The 19,913-nt window shown below is 45.4% G+C and overlaps 2 protein-coding genes across 4 annotated transcripts in view; one reads left to right on the top strand and one right to left on the bottom strand.

The window, feature by feature from the left end:
- Positions 1-289: 289 nt before the first annotated feature.
- On the top strand, positions 290-13,500 carry SMAGP (small cell adhesion glycoprotein). Of its 3 annotated transcripts, XM_034793134.1 has the most exons (5): positions 290-419; positions 3,409-3,523; positions 8,923-9,008; positions 10,628-10,705; positions 13,000-13,500. In XM_034793134.1, the coding sequence occupies exons 3-5, from the start codon at positions 8,984-8,986 to the stop codon at positions 13,167-13,169; spliced, it is 273 nt and encodes a 90-aa protein (XP_034649025.1). In that variant the 5' UTR covers positions 290-419; positions 3,409-3,523; positions 8,923-8,983; the 3' UTR covers positions 13,170-13,500. The 3 variants fall into 3 exon arrangements, with proteins under 3 accessions (XP_034649025.1, XP_034649027.1, XP_034649026.1); XM_034793136.1 differs by lacking the exon at positions 290-419 and having other exon boundaries at positions 3,173-3,523; positions 10,631-10,705; XM_034793135.1 differs by lacking the exon at positions 290-419 and having other exon boundaries at positions 3,178-3,518.
- A 1,470-nt stretch (positions 13,501-14,970) lies between these two features.
- The window catches only part of DAZAP2 (DAZ associated protein 2), a 5,691-nt gene continuing 748 nt past the window's right edge, over positions 14,971-19,913 (bottom strand). Inside the window, exons 2-4 of the mRNA XM_034792651.1 lie at positions 17,922-18,040; positions 16,890-17,132; positions 14,971-16,348 (exon numbers count right to left, since the gene is read on the bottom strand). Of these exons, the coding sequence (XP_034648542.1) occupies positions 16,220-16,348; positions 16,890-17,132; positions 17,922-18,040 (491 nt within the window). The 3' untranslated portion in view covers positions 14,971-16,219. The remainder of the gene's footprint in view (positions 16,349-16,889; positions 17,133-17,921; positions 18,041-19,913) is intronic.

Below are 19,913 nucleotides of genomic sequence, written 5' to 3'. Positions count from 1 at the left end.
CAGGAAGGGCGTTTCTCTGGGGAGGGCCAGTGAGGAAATAGCAATAAATAACTCACGGCATCTTCTTAGCACTAGACATTTGGCCACCCACGGTTTAAAATCCCAAGATATTTCAATAAAGGCACCTTTTATTATTCCTGACCCTTGTGTGTGCATCTATCGATCGGTGGGAAGGTCCCACAACTGTGGCCTCTCATATTTAGTCTGTTTCTCACCTGCCAACGAAGAGTTAACAAAGGGAAGGCATTCGGATGACTGTGCCTTTTATCATCAATGTGGGGAAACTGGAAAGGTGAGGCGGGAAGGGAACGCCTTCGCCTCCCAGCAGTTTCAGGAGCTGTGTGAGAACAGGTGGTGGAAGGGAAGTCTTCAAACCCCTCACGCTGCTGGAGTGTTTTACTCTGATGACATGGTATCAGGTAAGAAGGTGGGGGGAGGGGGGTTTCCTGGCAGCATAGTGCTGTTTTGGGGATAGAAACTTACTTTCACCTTCACTACTGGTTCTGATCCACTTTACAAGCCATGTCCGCTCACCTGGGGTGTCCATCAACTCCCAGTCCATCCCCACAGCTGAATATGGTCTGGCAGAAGGGAGAGACAAACCAGGGGGAGACCCTGGTGAAGGCTCGGGTGGAGTGGATTAACTGCAAACACCACAGGGACAGTTTTTCGGAAAGAACTTAGCTCCCACGTAGGCCCCTCAGTGAGAGTTGCTGGGTGCTTAAGCACTTCTGAGAATCTGGCCCAGTGGGTCAAATCCTGACGGGTACTGCCCTCGGTGGGTGCGTGCGGGAGCTCAGCACATGACAGGTCCAGGCCCAGAGGATTTTCAACTTCTGGACTGTGTTGGCAGCAGAGGGAGGACGCAAAAGCCAGAATGCTGCTCCCCCGTCATCTCTATTCCTCTTTCAGAGTTTCCCTCTAGAAGCTACTGCAGCATCAAGGCGCTGTGTTTGCACTGGAGTGTAAATTCAGCAAATAAAAGCCTCTCACAAGTGCGGTTGAATGGTCAACCGGGCTTCCGTAGGAATGTGGAGGAAGTGAAAAATCCTCCCCAAATAAACAGACGAAACAGAGCATGCGGAATACAAAGAGCAGAAGCTAGAACCACGCCAGAATATGATGGGCTTGTTAGAGACATAAGAACAGCCATACTGGGTCAGACCAAAGGTCCATCTAGCCCAGTAACCTGTCTACCCACAGTGGCCAATGCCAGGTGCTCCAGTGGGAATGAACCTAACAGGTAATGATCAAGTGATCTCTCTCCTGCCATCCATCTCCACCCTCTGACAAACAGAGGCTAGGGACACCATTCCTTACCCGTCCTGGCTAATAGCCATTAATGGACTTAACCTCCATGAATTTATCTAGTTCTCTTTTAAACCCTGTTATAGTCCTAGCCTTCACAACCTCCTCAGGAAAGGAGTTCCACAGGTTGACTGTGCGCTGTGTGAAGAACATCCTTTTATTCGTTTTAAACCTGCTGCACATTAATTTCATTTGGTGGGCCCTAGTTCTTCTATTATGGGAACAAGTAAATAACTTTTCCTTATTCACTTTCTCCACATCACTCATGATTTTATATACCTCTATCCTATCCCCCCCTTAGTCTCTTTTCCAAGCAGAAAAGTCCTAGCCTCTTTAATCTCTCCTCATATGGGATCCGTTCCAAACCCCTAATCATTTTAGTTGCCCTTCTCTGAACCTTTTCTAATGCCAGTAAATCTTTTTTGAGATGAGGAGACCACATCTGTATGCAGTATTCACGATGTAGGTGTACCATGGATTTATATAAGGGCAATAAGATATCCTCAGTCTTATTTTCTATCCCTTTTTTAATGTTTCCTAACATCCTGTTTGCTTTTCTGACTGCCGCTGCACACTGTATGGACATCTTCCGAGAACTATCCACGATGACTCCAAGATCTTGTTCCTGATTAGTTGTAGCTAAATTAGCCCCCATCACATTGTATGTATAGTTGGGGTTATTTTTTCCAATGTGCATTACTTTACATTTATCCACATTAAATTTCATTTGCCATTTTGTTGCCCAATCTCTGAGTTTTGTGAGATCTTTTTGAAGTTCTTCACAGTCAGCTTTGGTCTTAACTATCTTGAGCAGTTTAGTATCGTCTGCAAACTTTGCCACCTCATTGTTTACCTCTTTCTCCAGATCATTTAGGAATAAGTTGAATAGGATTGGTCCTAGGTGTGACCCTTGGGGAACACCACTCGTTTACCCCTCTCCACTCTGAAAATTTACCACTTATTCCTAGCCTTTGTTCCCGGTCTTTTAACCAGTTCTCAATCCATAAAAGGATCTTCCCTCTTATCCCATGACAACTTAATTTACGTAAGAGCCTTTGGTGAGGGACCTTGTCAAAGGCTTTCTGGAAATCTAATCTAAAGACGACTCTTTAGAGGGGGGACCCAGCTGTCTAGGGTCATTGGCAGGGAGAGATTGAGCCTTTAGGTCACTGGTTGGAATCTAGTTTAGGTTTGATAGTCACGTTGCTGTTTACAAACTGAGGGGGGGGGGGGGGGGGTCTCCATCCAGCCTCTACTGTGCAGGCATCCCTGACCATGGCAGCATGACACGGCTGGTAAGCTCTTTGGGCTAGGGACATCTTTTTTGTTCTGAGTTTATACAGCGCCTAGCACAATGCATCCTGGCTCAAGACTGGGGCCCTAGCTGCTACTGCAATACAAATGGGGCTAGCAAGAGAAAATAAGACTCTGGGATGTGGAAGGCCTGGGTTGCAGTCCCTGCTCCAATGAAAATCGATTGATATAAAGTGGAACAGCTGCCACAGAAGAAAGAGATTGAAACCCCCACCACAGCATGCCCTATACCCAGGTGATTCAGGCACACGTGTGGGAAGCTGGGTTCAAAGTCCCTGCTTCAGAACAGATTCAAACATGTGTCTTCTATGTGCCAGGTCGGTGCACGCTCTAAGCACGGGGGTAATGGTTATGGGGCGTTAGCACCATCATCCTTCCCTTTGTGACTGATTGCCTTTGCTTCGATTTTTAAAATGCCTGGAAACTACGTGTTTTGGGTCAAACGAAACATTTCATTGAACCCCAAGATGACTCTTTTTTTTAAAAAAAAATTTTTTTAACTTTTTTGGTGGCAAAAAATGTTGGTTTCGCTTCCCCGTGAACGGTTTCTTTTTCGCAACGGTCAGTGCACCAAAACCTTGGTTCCGTGCACAGCTATATGCAACACCATGTCGCTTTAAAAACACTTACAGATTAGTAAATATTCAGTGTGTTAGGGAAGTGAGTCACTGCCTATGGAACTACACCCAATCAGCAAGGAGGCTGGAAAGGAACGGAGCATTAGAGAGTAGAGCCTCTTAAAATCAGAGCTGGATTCCCAAAGGAGCTGGTGGTTTGTCCTTTCAGAGACTGGCCCTAAATCAGGACTCAAGTGACTAGTCCCACTGACGTCAAGGGTGAGAGTGCTCGGCACCTTGCAGGACTGGAGCTTCGGAGAGGCCTGAGTCAGCACCTTTGTAAGGTAAACCCCTTGCTGGGGCTCCGCTTTGCAAGACACTCTCTTCCCTCCAGTGCTTGGACTGAGGTTCACTGCGCAGCTAGCAAGCTGGGAGCATGCTCTCCTCATTGGGGTTCTCCTTCGGCCCTACACTGGGGTGGGCAAACTACGGCTGCGAGCTCCCGCTGGGGAGCGGGGTCTGGGGCTTGCCCCACTCCGGGGCTCCAACCGGGGCGCTGGGTCAGGGACCACTCCACGTGGCTCCTGGAAGCCGCGTCAAGGCCACGCTCCAATGGCCCCCTCCGGCGCTCCAATGGGAGCGGCAGGGGCGGTGCCTGAGGATAGGGCAGTGCGCAGAGCCGCCTGGCTGCGCCTCGCGTAGGAGGCGGAGAAGGGACATGCCGCTGCTTCTGGGAGCCACTTGAGGTAAGTGCCGCTTGGAGCCTGCACCCCTGAGCCTCTCCCCACACCTCTGCCCCAGCCCTGATCTCCCTCCCACCTTCCAAACACGATCCCAGCCCAGAGCACCCAGAGCACCCACCTGCACCCCAAACCTCTCGTCCCCAGCCCCACCCCAGAGTCCGCACCCCTAGCCAGAGCCCTCACCCCCTCCCGAACCCCAATTTTCTGAGCATTCATGGCCGACAATACAATTTCTATTCACCGACGTGGCCCTCAGGCCAAAAAGTTTGCTCACCCCTGCCCAACACTGACCGCATTATACACAGTCACGCCTACCTTCCCTGATTTACAAGGGCCTCATGCTCCGGTACTGCCTTGTAGCATCTGAAAGCAATGGGGACAATGAGAGAGAAAGTTTTACAGGTTTCTTTCACTGATTTCACCCTTTTGGCAGACAGGGTGCACTTACCTTTAACTGCTGTCTGATTCATTCTGGAAGTAGAATTTATTTCTAGTCTCTCACTATGGCATTAGTGTGTGCAGGTCACAGTGACTCCTGGATTGCTCTGTAGCTGAGTTTTGTGGGTTGGAACTAGGTATGTTTTGTGCTCACATTTCAGGGCCCAGCTCAATAGGAGCCCAAGCAAATGAAGGGCTAGTGTGTGGTCTCTCAGTCTGGCCTGCGGCAGAGGCAGTGTGGAGCTCTAAGAGCAGATCATGGGACAAACTGTGACTCAAGAGTCACAGCTCACTGCTTCCCCTTGCTCCAAGATGGACTCTGCTATTGGGATAGACCAGCAGCGGATTACTTCCCACCTCAGGCTGGCTCAGCTCGGATGCAATTTGGGAGGGGAAGAAGGTGGGGAGGGGTTCAAATGAAGTTTCTGCCCCTGCCGGCCTGCACAGGTATGAGAGAAGCTACTGGCAGGGCCGGTGCTTCCACTAGGCGACCCTAGGCGGTCGCCGGGGGCGGCATTTTGCCGCCCTCAGCGGAAATTCGGCAGCGGGGGGTCCTTCCGCTCCGGATCTTCGGCAGAAATTCAGCGCCGGGTCCTTCACTCGCTCCGGGACCCGCCGCCAAAGTGCCCCGAAGACACGGAGCAGAAGAACCCCCGCTGCCGAAGACCCCAGGCCCCCTGAATGCTCGGAGGAAGAGCGCTGCTGCCTACGGTGGCAAAAACCCTGCCACTCCTGGCTACTGGTCTTACAAAGACTGCTTCTGTCCACTTCACTGTGCCCCGTGCTAGGGGATATAAGGGGCGGTCTTCCTCTCCTTTACTCCTGCTGGGCTGTGCAGGCCTCTCATTAGGTGTTACAGTAAGATCTAAATAAGATCCCAGAGTGATTGTTCTAGGCACTGTACAAACGTGTAACAAAAAGGCAGGACCTGCCCCGGACAGCTTAAAATGCAGGTATAAAATGAGAGACAACAGGTGGACACAACACACGTGGGGAGAACATAAGATGATAATAAGCTGGTTAACGAGCAGATACCATCTGGCCCTAAGTCAACTGCAGACTAAAATGGAGTGTGAAGAGTAGAAACTAATTTAGAGCTTTCAGTTTCAATAGGTAACATCTGGGTTTACAGCCTCACATTGTGCCCTATGCTCTTAAGTTACCAAGGTGCTTTTAAATACAAAGACTGACACTGAAGTAGAAACTGGACACTTCTCTGACCCAATTTGGGTCAGGCCGGGGGTGGGGAAAGCCGTGATAGTCTGTATCAGCAAAAAGAACGAGGAGTCCTTGTGGCACTAACAAATTTATTTGAGCACAAGCTTTCATGGGCTAAAACCCACTTAATCGGATGCATGCAGTGGAAAATACAGTAGGAAGATTATATAATTTTACACACACACACACACACACACACACAGAGAACATGAATAAATGGGTGTTGCCATACTAACTATATCGAGAGTAATCAGTTAAGGTGGGCTATTATCAGCAGGAGAAGAAAAAAAAAAAAAAAAAAAAAAAACTTGTAGTGATAATCAGGATGGCCCATTTCCAACAAGAACAGGAGTACTTGTGGCACCTTAGAGACTAACAAATTTATTTGAGCATAAGCTTTCGGATGCATCTGATGAAGTGGGCTGTAGCCCACGAAAGCTTATGCACAAATACGTTTGTTAGTCTCTAAGGTGCCACACGTACTCCTCGTTCTTTTTGCGAATACAGACTAACACGGCTGCTACCCTGAAACCATTTCCAACAGTTGATAAGAAGGTGTGAGTAAAAGTAGGGGGAAAAAATTAGCATGAGGAAATGTTGCTTGAACTGCTGTTTTAAAATTTATTTTCGCCTGACACCTAGTGGTCGGTTCCTGAACAGCAGCTGATTCACTTGATTTGAGTAGGGAAGCAGCTGCCAAGTTTATTACAAGTGCTTGCGTGAGTCATTTGCTCTTAGGCAGGCAGCCTTTAGAACAAGGTGTATGAGGCAGAGCCCTACCTAATAAAATACACCGAGATCTAACTGCAACTGCCATTTAAACTAGAGCTGCAGATATGAGGGCGGTTCCTCTGACAAGGCCTTAGGCAATGCAAACTGCAGTATAGCAGAATGTGGTAAGACATCTCCGCTTGCTTGGGGTAGAGCCAGTTATCTAGAACTCCTTATTTTTTCCATGTTAAAGGCTTTACTCTTCCTGTTCAGAGTTTGCTTACGCACTGAGATTCACAGTTATTAGATTTTAGAAACCAATCAAATCTATTAATTGAGCATCCCCCTGACAATTAATAAAAATGGAGCAAGTTCACACACAAACCCTGTCAAATGACATGCTCTTGTAATAAGAGTCTAGAAGTTCTCACCTACCTCTTCAGTCTCTTTGTATACATGTATTTACCCACTAGGGTTACCAGCTGGCTGGTATTTGACCAGCCTGGCCAGTTTTTTTAGTGGATTTGCTAGTTGCCAGAAAAATAATTTACTCTGCCGGGTTTTTTCCCCCTCCCCTCCCCCATGGGATACCTACCACTACACTGGGATACCTAATGTTAAAAGTTTGTGTCTAGCTAAAGATGCTGCAGTGGTTCCCACTTCCACAGTTTAAGTGAGAACAGATCAAACCTGTTGAAAATACAGTAGCTGACTGCCCACAAGCACACTGCACACCTGTGAGAGAGCATTTGAGTCATGCAAGAGTGAGGAGACCTGCATTGTTATCAGTCTTACGTATACCTGTTCTCTCTCTAGAGAGCATAAGTGGCTGCTGACGGTGGGGGGTTGCAGAGTTGCCTTGTAATTAGGAGTGCGGTGGACTTGCCTTGTGTGGTGTGTGTGTGGGGGGGTGCATTTCAAAGGTGGTAACCCTATTACCCACCCAAGGAGTGCAATAAGAGTGCTTCTGATCAGGAGAGTGATGGCAAAGGTCAAACTGAAAACAAGAATCCCTAACTTTAGTGCAGTGGTTCCCAAACTGGGGTTCATGAAATGGATCGGGGCTTCTCAGAAAAAAAAAAAATTCTGTAATTGCAGACAGGGCCGTCCCTAGAGACCCCGCGCACAGGGACCGGCAGCCCAAGCCCCGTGACTATGACTTCCTGGCAGAACAAGTTTAAGCTTTGTTGTAGTCATGCGTTGTTTGCCTGGACTGCTCAAGACCTGAATGCTTGTGGGAGGAACTCTTTATTGAGTTGGCCTCTTAAATACCTTCCTGCTGTTTCACGTCTGGTACTCCTGGATGAAACATGTAGGAGGCTTAATCAAAGTGATATGAGCTACAAAAGGGAAATCTTGGAAGAGTGTTGCCATTTTCATAATGTAATAAAATGTCATGATAAATAATAATGTAATAATAAATAGTGTGTCATAAGAGTGTCATAAAAAAACCAAATTATTTCCAAGATCACTGCTTCTATAATTTATGCTCAGGTAAGGGAGAAAATCCCAGGAAATATTCATTTGTAGGAGGGGGTTCACGAGATTTGATATTTTCATGAAAGGGGTTCACGGGTTGTTAAAGTTTGGGAACCACTGGTGTAGTGGTATGAACATAGTGTCTGTTTAGAATTTCTAGGACTATGTGCCTTGAATCCAAAGTTTTCAAAATGGCCTCTGATTGAGGGTGCCCTTCGGGCCCGGTTTTCAAAGGGCTGAGCACCCACCACTCCTAATGAAGTCAACAGAAGCTGTGGCTGTGCCCAGCACCCTGGAAAAAATCAGGTCCAGTGTGGCTCATGAGAAGCACTCAAAACTAAAGCCCTCAAAACCAAAGGCCACCTTTAGATCTTCTGGCCTTAACATATCTATGGGCTGGTCTACACTGGGGGGGGAGGGAAGGGGGAAATCGATCTAAGATACGCAACTTCAGCTATGCTATTCGCGTAGTGGAAGTCGAAGTATCTTAGTTTGACTTACCTGGCCGTCCTCACGGTGGCAAGTCAACCGCCAGGGCTCCCCCGTCGACTCTACTTACCCCTCCTGCCGAGGTGGAGTACGGGTGTCGACACAGGGATCGATTTATCGCATCTAGACAAGACGCAATAAATCTATCCCCAATAGCTTGATAGTGTAGACGTGGCCTGTGCCTCATGGTCCCCTTTTATGACAAAAAATTATATGCATAGCGTAGAAGTTGTAAGGACTTACTAGTTAGTGCATGGAAAGCATTTTAAAGGTGTAAAGTGTCAGATGTGCTTAAATTGAATCAGAGAACTAATTGCACAGCTAGAGATAATTCCCCACTTCATCACTGGTCTGCTCTGATCCTGGCTTAACGAACAAATCGAACTGGACGTGTTTGAAGATGCTGGATAGTCACCTGGGCTTTCCCAATCCCTGCTTGTTTTAACTTGCTCCTGGGTTGACCCTGGGCCCAACTATCCCAATGAGGTCTGCACAAATTAGACTGTTTTGTTTTCTTCTCAAAGTAAGTGCTGCTTTTGATGTTGGGTGACTGATCAAAAAGTTCAGATTCTACCATAACTAAGCAGAAGGGTAATTAACTGAGTTACATTCCCCATTGTAAGACACTACTAAATCTAACATCACTTTTCTTGCTGTTTTTGTAGTTCTAAAAGATCCCAAAATTTAAATTGGAAGGATAAAAACACCTGCAACTCAGCTAGATCCATGGGGGCTACTCCACCACCTCCAGGTATGAAGCGCTTGAAAGCTTGGCAGGTTGCAAACCTGGTAAGGAGTCAGTAAATCACAGCTTGGTTTACTAGCTGGCAAGGTAAAGCAACACCTTCTGCATGATGCAAAATGAAGAGGCAGGTTTATATGGGGCCTCATCTTACAATACAACATCTTAGCAGGAGAGGCAGAAGTTTATAATGAGCCAAACTGTAGAAGCATTTGTGAATGCAAGTTTGTTTCTGCTGAAAACTTTGCAGGAAAAACACCTGCTGTGCATGCAGCTTCTGTTTTTTCCCCTATCCAAAAGACCCCTTTATAATTGTCCCACATGAAGACAAACCCACATCCCTAAACAAAGAATCCCACCTCCCGTTGAAGCAAAATGTAGCCAGAAGAAATTGTCTCAGGTTGAGAACTTGTAAGACAATTTGGAACGGAGCTACTGCCAGACCATTCCTGCTGGTAGCAGTGCTGCTATTTATAACACGATGTGCAAGGAGACAGCCTGATTACATAATGCCACGGAATGATGGCAAAGATGCTGTTACATCAGTTCTGCCTTTTAAACCAGGTCTTGAATTGAGCAAAACTCAGATTCCAATAGGCATGTTGCACTATTAAAGTCCACAGATTTGGCTAAAAGTATTGAGTACCTCTGGGCTGCTAATCAAGGCCACTGCTCTAAATCGTTCAATTAACATGTGGTTTAAAAGTTTCCAGACTTCACTCCCATTCCAGGGTTCATCTGTGGTAAATGACAGAATTGGTCAGAAAACTGATTTTCCATGCTGCAAGAAAAAGAAGTTTGAGAACAAAAAAAAAAAAGACTCAAACTGGGACAAAAATCCAAAATCATTTTAGGTCTATCAAAACATTTAGTTTGGATTTCAACCATTTTTTAAAAATATATAATGAAGTAAGCTTCAAACCAGAGTCATTTTGCCATGGAAAAACCAAAACTTCTTGATCTAAAAGTGTCAAACTGGGATGTTTTAACATTTTTCAAAACCCTTCCTATTTTTTTCTAAACAAAAGGTTGTCAATACAATTTCACAACAAAACAAAAAAATGGTTTTGCCAAAAGGGCATTTTCATAAGAACGGCCATCCTGGGTCAGACCAAAGGTCCATCTAACCCAGTATCCTGTCTTCCGACAGTGGCCAATGCCAGGTGCCCCAGAGGGAATGAACGGAACAGGTAATCATCAAGTGATCCATCCCGTCACCCATTTCCAGCTTCTGGCAAACAAAGGCTAAGGACACCATCCCTGCCCATCCTGGCTAATAGCCATTGATGGACCTATCCTCCATGAACTTATCTAGTTCTTTCTTGAACCCCTGTTATAGTCTTAGCCTTCACAACATCCTTTAGCAAAGAGTTCCACAGACTGACTGTGCGTTGTGTGAAGAAATACTTCCGTTTTGTTTTAAACCTGTTTTCAGACCAAAAACTGTTTCAATGAAAAATGTTCAACCAACGCTACTAAACAAGTCTTAGCATAAGACCTATTCTTGTGTAACTAGATGTCTCCAAAGGCTTTACTGTAAGTGCCTTGAAGATGCTTCAATAATAGTGTCACTTACATTCTTCCTCTTCCTCCCCCCTCTTCTCAATTTCCCCCCCGGCATTGTAAAGAAGAGCTGACCACCCCCTTCCTGAAGAGGACAAATACGCCGTCTCTCCAAGAGGAAGCCAGTGTGGGTGTCATCGCAGGTAGGACGTTCCTATCATTGCACATTGATCCCAACCAGCACACAGGCCATCACTCTGCTCTGTACCACGATACATAGGTACATAGACACTTTCTGGGTAAAACTCAGAGCCTAATCAAAGTAGTTCACCTTACAGGACTTACTCATCTTTCTTCCACGCTGAGGCATTAATGATTCTTTTCACTGCTGCAAGGGGCTGTATTGCAACGTGGATGACCTTGGCAGCTCCCAGCTAACGCACAAAATTTCAGCACTCGCCTCGGTAGATACGCACGCCAAGAATGCACGACACCAAGTCATATCACCGAGGGGTTAACTGTGATAACAGCACCAGAAGCTAGGTTACTTTATCCAGTTGACAGCTGCTGAACTTTTCCAGGCAGAGGAGTTTAATAGCCTCTCAGTCCCTTTTTACTGAGAACAATTCTAGAGTGGCCCCCCAGAGATGGCCTACATGAAGCTAAAGCAACAGTGAATTTCTCCCAGCCCAGGTTCTAAGCACAGAGAAGAGGCAAAAGATATAGTTCAGGGCAGGATTTAAAAAAAAAAAACACACACAAAACCACACACACACACTAAGAGAAAGAGGAAATGGATGTAGAAAAAAAAAAATCTATGGGTTATTCTCACCCAACCATATCAATACCACCTCCATCTCTGTCCATGCACATAAGGTTAGTCTTGCCTCTTAGCCAGTCTCCAAGCCTTGTCATAGGTTGCTTCAATACCTTATTTCCCAGTGTAACACTTTATTACAGGTGCCGTTGTCTGAAGCATCTCTTCAGGGTATAGTGTATTGCTGGTTAAGAGCGATCCGCCTGCTAATGGCTGAAATGCTGGAGTAACTTCCCGTAACAGAGACCAGTAGTCAGCAACTGCTGATAGAAAAAACAGTTTATCACTTTCGCATAATCTCAGCTGCTTTACTAATATTCCGTAAGATATTCTATTTAAAGATCAGGAAAAAGAGGCGTGTCCTATCATTTCTAGACACAGTGACAAATCCATCTTGCTTCTGAAGCTCTCAAACATCAATTGCTTAAGCGGCTCAACAGCAAGTGAGATATTACTGTCATTTTCTGGGTTGGGAACTGAGGTACAGAAACGTTGAGTGGCAAGTCCAAGACCACCAGTCACGGAGCCAGACATGAAACCCACGTCTTTTCCTGTGCAGTCCCCGCCACACTGATTCCCCAAATCCATGCATGAAGATAGCAAATGATATTACAGTACTATATGGTTCCCCTCAGCATGGTATCTGAGCCTCTCACACTCTTAACGTATTAATTCACACAATACCCAGATAAGATAGTACTTTCCTATTCTCTCCACTTTACAGATGAGGAAGTGAGGCATACAGACCAAGAGATAGATTTTAAAAGGTATTTAGGTGCCTAAAGATTGTGGCACAATGGCTGATGTTGGGATGGTCGTTCTTATGTTTTTCTTTGTGGGAGGGCTAGGACACCACCCCTCACCTCTGCTCTTGGGGCAGCGAGGGCCCCGCTAGTGGCCTGGGAAGGTGGTAGAGGAGGGAAGTAGGGAAGGGGTCTGGGTTTGCGCTGCACTCTGAGCCCCAGCGGGTTTCTTCACCTCTTCCCCCTTGGGTAGGGTTACATTCAGTCCTTGACGTTGGGGCAGGGTCTCCTTTCTCCCGGTTCTCTGGTCTTTCAGTTCTCAGCAACCCACCTCTAAACTCCAGTCCTCTCTCTTTCCTTGCATCACCCTATTTGCCTGAAGCAGGGCTTTTTAAATAAGTTCCTGACAGGGCCTTAATTGACTACAGGTACTCCAATTAACCTGTAGTAACCTTCCCTAGTCTACAGGGAACCATGCCTTAATTAGCCTAGGGCTTATCTATCTCCCCTCAACCATTCTCCCACTGCTCCCTGGCCCTGTTGTATGACCAGATGCAGATAGGCACCTAGTGGGATTTTCAATCTGCATCTTTAGGACCCAAAATGCCTTTTAAAAATCTGGCCCAAGTGCCATGGCCAAGGTCACACATGAAGTCTGGGACACAGCAGGGAACGGAGTCTAGACTTAAATCCCAGGCTAGCACTGTACCCCTCTGTACCTCTTCTTTGTCCGCTACAGTGAATTATTTTTTAATATACCCTTTTATACTATTTTCCCCCTTTGAAATAAACGTAGCCCTGAGAGCATCCCATATTGTTCTGTTGCTCTTATGACCAATGCTAGTACTATTACAGATCAAGCAGATTTCTAAGTGAGCAGCTAGAGGCTGACCTGTGCAAGGCTATATCCTAATCTGGCTTTCGTTTTCTTTGGAAGGTGTCATCACAGTGGTTTTCATCACACTCCTGACAGTCCTGGTAGTGATCATCATATACCTGTACAAGAATAAAGGTAGCTACCATACCTATGAGCAACCAGAAGCAGATGTGTCAGTACAGATGGAGAACCTCCCTTCCAAAGGAGAAAAGGAGGAATATTTTATATAACCCATTCAGTGGGGCTAACAGCTTCTACACCGGACTCACGTTTGACGCTAAGTTGCCCATGTTTCCTGGACTCTGGGATCTAGAGACTTTTTTTTCCTAATTTATTACATTTTTCCTTCTTGGATTAATTTAACATGTGCACAATGCTAACCTCAACCATTGTTCCACTGCGTAGAATGATTGTTAAACTGAAGGCAAGGATCTCCCACTTAGTAAGTGATTTGGTTGGAAGCACTACAATGTAAAAGTGCTAGCTGTGATGACCGTGCACTTCCTTGTACGGTTTGTAATATGGACTAATAAACATCTAGGGCAGGGGTTGGCAACCTTTCAGAAGTGGTGTGCCGAGTCTTCATTTATTCACTCTAATTTAAGGTTTCCACGTGCCAGTCATACATTTTAACATTTTTAGAAGGTCTTTCTATAAGTCCATAATATATAACTAAACTATTGTATGTAAAGTAAATAAGGTTTTTAAAATGTTTAAGAAGTTTAATTTAAATTAAAATGCAGAGCTCCCCGGACCAGGACGTGTGAGTGCCACTGAAAATCACTCATGTGCCACCTTTGGCATGCGTGCCATACGTTGCCTACCCCTGGTCTAGAGTTTCTCTCCTCGAGCAAAGAATGTTAAGGTTGCCTAAAGGAAGGGGGGACTAGATTAAGGGCCAAAGTTATTATTTGTGTTGTAATTCCTAGAGGCCTCCATCATGCTAGGCTCTGTACAATTACTTAGCAAGTCCCTGCCCCAAAGAATTTAGTCTAAAAGGCCACCAAGTGGGAGGGGAATTGGAAGCACAGACAGGGAAAGTGACTTGCCCAAGGTCACACAGCAAGTCAGTGGCAGAGCTGGAAAAGAACCCAGGGCTCCTGATCCTAACCCAGTGTCTTAACCCTTGGAGCACACTGCCTCTCAAAATAAGGACGGCCATTAGCTGACAGAGGCCAATTAAAGAAACTGGCCTTATGAGCAGTTTATTCAGTGTTTTCCACTACAGGGTTTCTTTCACTTTGAGGTGTTGCATGTGGTACTGGCCAGTGTTTGAGACCAGACAGATCCATGATCTAATTAAGCACAACACTTCCTCTTACATTCTTACAAGCGGTGAGGCTAGCAGCTTATTTCATGTAAACAAGTCCCTCAACACAAGAAAGTCAGGCCTCGACATGATGTAGGCTGTTGTATCACTGTTCTGCACAGTACCTTAGTTTGGTGTCACTAGTGCCACCACCAAAAGGAAAACACCCCTCTTTAGGGCAAGCAACATGATCTTAGGCTGAATGAAGTGCTAAAATTCAAAGTGCTTTACCTCTATCAGCAGTAATTCCCTTTTAGGGATGAAAAAAAGGTGCCTGAAACTACTCTGCCCTTATGTTTGCTTTAGCCCTACAGAGTTGTTTGACTGAATCACTCTAGATGACTCAACATGCCATGTATTGCTTAACTTCTGAAGCAGGATGACCGTTTCCAAGAAACTAAAAATCCTTCAATTTGGCATGAACCTCTATTGTACCACAAGTCCACTTACCCATCATGCCAGTCTGCGATATCCTCACAAACCAACAGCTTGACTCAAATTTCACTTCATTCTTTCCTTTCATCCTTCCCTGTGTTAGGTTAGACTAGTGTGAAATGCTCTCAGGAGATCTACAGGGTTCTCCTCACCTCTTAAGAAAAGTTCCCCTTTCACAAAACCTATTTAAGATGAAGTTTGCAAGAAGGCAGGAAAGAAGATGCAAGCCTTTAAAATAAATAAAAAAACCACCACCACCAAGCTGAGTAATGATCAGGAGTTCTGTGTGAGGTCTAATGCAACTTTGTCACTTTATTCAAATTTTCAAAATAGTCTTTATTCTACTTTTTTTAGTATAAAAAAAATCCACAAGTTAAGTGCACCACAGTGTATACAGAGAGACATAATGCTGAACTTCCAGAACAGTCAGTTGTACGGTTTAACACAACATACAATACAGAGATTTAGATTCAACTGAAACCTCAAGATAAAATATATTCACCAAATCTGATTTTTTTTTCTTCATAAAACAAAAACCAAAAGATTGAGGATCCCTGAAATATTCTTCTTAACCCTAATAAGACTTCATTATACTCAAGTCATTTTTTAAAGGATGCATTCATAAAACAAGCCATTCACCAAGCTAACTTGTGTGTTGATTGACAGTTGCTACACACTCGAGCACAGATGGAAACCCGTCTCTCTATTCTGAGTAATAGCCTTAAGTTTTGCTGCCAAGACACCAAGTTGCTTTTAAAATGTGGTTTTGTTATTAAGCTGTAGTTTTAAAAGTCTAGTTTGCATTTAATGAAACGTTCGAACAGGAGTTGCACCGTGTTTCAGGCACCAAAGCATGGCTTTGATTAGACTCAACGTGCAAAGAAGTCCCAACGCTACTGGGAACGTATCAAAAGAACATCCCATGTCACATCCTAGCTGCATACCTTCCTGGAGAAAAATGAAGAGTGAATGCGAGCACAGAGAGTGCTTCGAGGGATCCATTCTACTGTGAAGTCGCGAGGGAGAAAAAGCCCTATGTGGCCACCAGAGAAATGAATGTGACTGGCTTTCTATCCAGCACCATTGATTCTATGGAAGGAGAAAGAGGATGCATGTATCTCACTCCTATTGATAAGCAATAGATTTGAGATGGAGCTGCAAGAATTATAATTTGATACTTTGAAGTCAGATTTCCTTCCTACCCTTCTCCTCCCGCCCCCCTAATTTATAAACAGTTGATTAATAAAAGCCAAGAGACAGTGCTGCAGTATTACTCCAGTGGAATTAAAGGAAGATCTGTGGGGCTGCTTAGCTCACATTCATTTCATGAATTAACCCCTCTTTAATAGAGGCACTGCTACCATTACATGGTTTCTTATTACGTTTTAAAAGTGCCTGAAGGGTTGGGCACCAGGAAGACACCCCACCGTTATGTGTCTAAACTGCAACTTCAGGTTAATAGGACTAAAGCAGTTACATTGTGAGAAGTGCTGACAGTATGTGATGTCTTTCCTTAAACAAACATAGCCTCTTTGTTCACCAGATAGTGTAGCCACCATCCGAGCCCCCCATGAAGTAGCTTCCCTTCCGCTGCGTCACTAACACATTGGCACCCTGCATGGCTGCCAGCTGGGCTGCATTGGGAGGGCAGCCAGGAGGTGGCGGCTGAAAAACAAAGAGAGGATTAGTTAAGAGGATCAGAGGGCAATGCCACCTTGGCACCTCAGCCGGGTAGACAAGATGTATTGGATTACAGTGAACCGGGCACTCCTTTTCAACACAGAATAATTACTATCAATGCACCCATAGCTAGCTACTGAACCATGCTTGCACGTAATAGTACACAAACAGCTGGGCAACACCCTGATCACCTGGTTTGAACTAGTAGAGTCATCCCTGCTCCATTCAGAGGACAGAATTGGTGAGGCAACAGGATAGGCAAGAATTAAGACTATGAATGCCGCCCTGGCTTTTTTTATCCCCCTCAAAGCCAAGCAGAGATGTGATGGCAGAAAAAGACTGCAACAGAACACCATAAGCTCTACAAGCACAGGTCGCTCACACCGGTTCTCTCCTAGCAGCCGATTGCTCCTAAATACGGACACAAGCACCTTCTGATAAACGTTTAGAATAGCCTATGTTGTCAGCCTCCCATGTGACTCTGAAAATGAGACATGCAGGGTTTCCACAATACATTTATACTTACAGGAACACTACCAGTGGCACCAGCCCCAAACCTCGCTCCGGCATCAAAGCCACCTTCAACAAGGACAGTTGACCCAGGAGGGTAGACAGGACCTACAGGATAATATGCCATTGGAACTGAAGAGCCCATTGGGCCAACAGCCACAGACTGTGCCATGGGTAGGTACAGAGAAGCACCAGGATATGCAGCAGACATAGTAGGTACGGTGGCAGCCCCTGGATGCACAAAGCTTGGACGATAGAGCTAGAACGAGAAACACAAGGAAGTTATAAGATTTTGCTCGCCCCAGAACCATTTATGCAGATTCTCTCTCAAAGCTCTGATAGTTTGTCATAGGGCTGCCGCCCTCCCTCAAGTACAGTGGTAATCCCACTCCCTTCCCTGAAAGCACAACTCCATCTGGAGGGAGAGAGGAGTTTGTTCAGATTATGCCAATTTGAAGCATGGTGCTTCCCGATTGTCTGCCAGAATCAATCCAGAAGAACCATCTTATTGGCTTTTGCCTACACAGGTTAGCTCTAGTGGCAACTCCAAGGGAAGCTTTGACTAAAGTTTCTGGCATTTTAAATGGATTTGGGAAAGGAAATGTTATTTGTGGATTTCAGCCAGATCACAGAACAAGTATTTTTTCCCATTCCAGAACAGAAATGTTTGTATCCACACATGAAGCCTCTGGCAGAGGGCAATGTCAATTAATTTTTACTGAGTCTTATGCTTGAGCATTTAGCCAAAGCTATTAACTAATGTTTTACTGATTTCTGAAGGCGGGAGAGAGAGAGAGAAGGATTTTGAAACCTGGAACAGCTCCCAAAGTACATAAAGTATGCTTTTCTAATTAGCAGTCAGAATGGCATCCCCTAACTCAGCACATTTCTCACTAGACAGAGCTGCCAGACTGATTGCTGCTCAGTCTTGGGAGGTGCAAATGGTCATTCCAGGCTAACAAATGCCGGTATTAAGTATTCATTTGTAACCAGTTCAAGTTTACTTCTCAGGTGTGGAGCAAGAACACAAAAGGGACATATTGCGTACCTCAGAGTAAGCAGGAGGTGCATCGGTATAAGGTGGTGCTTGAGGAAGAGGCATTGTCTGTGGGTACACAGGATTACCAGGAGGTTGCACTGGGTAGGATGGCTGTGTCGGATATTGACCTAAGAAGCAGAAGAGAATTTGGTCAGTGTTAACTGAACTGCCATTACAGAAATGGGACAGGAAATTGAGTTTATGGGAAAGCCACTTCTTTACGGATCCGAGAGAGAGGACCACAAGGGATTGAAATCGCAGATGTTTTACACATATAATTAGAGGCAGAGGGCGCAAGAGGGAAGGAAATGCCCTGCAGGCCTACAACTATGTCAGGTACTGAGTAAAGTCCACTCAGTCATGTTCAGGCAATACTTGCACTCTGGTCAGAATTTAAAGGAAAAAATAATTTCTGTTCTGTTAAAATCCTTTAAAGGAACTAGGCTACTGCAAAATTAAATTATCTTCCTATGCAGATCCGCTTATTCAGAGTTGGGCATTTCACTGCTTAGACTTGCAAGTCACAAAATGTTGAGACTCTGCCACAGAACTAGGACACTTACTGGGACATCAAGAATATTAGATCCTGTATCATTTGAAGCTACTGATAACAGGTTGTCATAAGTGCAATTTCCAGAGAGCATCTGTTAATGATCTTAATGTTTACAATTAAACACTGTCACTCCATGTGCCTCAAGTTGCAGAAGGCAGAGTTCAGAGAGAAGATACTTGGTTTCTACAAAAGAGAGGGGGCATAACAACTGAAGTGAGAAACAGATATAGTCCCCAAAGTAAGAGAGGACCTGCTCCCAATCCCAGGCTCTCCCACATTCATTACTCTTCCTTACCCCTTTATTAATTCATGCTAAAGTTGACATTCCATTAAAGCGACATGCATCTTAATGTCTCAAAAGTAAGTAGGTGTATAGTAGCATTGCTCTTAAAGCGAAGGCCAATAGGAAGTCCTGCTTAATATCTTACCGCAGTTGGCTCTACAGTTTGTTTTTTCTCATCAGGTCAATATCATGTGTTTAAAATAAATAATTTCTACGTGTTGGTTCAGCTGCATGTAAGATAGCTAGCAATGGCAAGGAGGTGTGGCTTTAATGTGTCACCATCAAGGAGGTGTGGCTTTAGTGTGTCACCATCAGGTCAAAGCAGGACTCTTGTGATGGTTGTTAAAAGCTCTATCAAATCTAATGCCAATATAAATGGTTCTATGAGAGTTACAGATTCAAGACAGAGTTAAAGAAAAAAAAAGGGGGGGAGAGAATATAGTGGCCTTGGAGGGTTTGTAATTTGAGTTCTAGTCAAGCTTTTATAAGATCCTCATCCTCACAGTACCCCAGCCCCAGGAGAACATCCAAAACCAGAGGGAGCCACTGCCCCCAAGGAAAATTCAGAGAAAAGTAGTAGTTTTGTTAATGGCAAGTAGCCAAGATTCCTGAAGCGATTTAAAGATTGTGACACCTCGGGAAAAGCCAGCAGCTCACGTTACTCAAGGCAAATTATGAACCCAATCGACTGCAGTGGGACAAATGTGCACTAACCCCTCCAGTGGCACCCAGCAATGTCACAGACCCCACCACTTCCCCCGAGGGCCTCCCCCATGACTGTCATGTCTACCTCCAGAGCGCTGCTGTGGCACAGCGCCATCCTGCAGACATTGCAGCTCTCTTACAGGAAGCAGTCGAGAGAGCCCTCGTGACACAGTTTAGGGATTCTGAGTTAGCAAATCGAGGTTCACGCATTGAACTGTTGAGCTAACGGTTAAATATAGGCCTTGCACCAATGCCTGAGGCTCCCTGCTTCTTCAAGACCACAAGGAGCCGCCGCAACTACCCTCACCCTTTTGTCCCCACCGCCACCTCCAGCCCTCACAACTGCCCTACCTTGATCCAGGACTACCGGCTCCTACAGCTGCCATCACTGCCTCTTAGCTAGGACAGGCATCCCCCGCCAAACCCCCCTCCCCTGCAGAAAATAACTATAGTCCCCCTG

This window comes from Trachemys scripta, chromosome 16 (genome assembly GCF_013100865.1).
Source record: "Trachemys scripta elegans isolate TJP31775 chromosome 16, CAS_Tse_1.0, whole genome shotgun sequence".
Classification (NCBI taxonomy): Eukaryota; Metazoa; Chordata; order Testudines; family Emydidae; genus Trachemys; species Trachemys scripta.
This window is presented reverse-complemented; position numbering and strand designations above follow the sequence as displayed.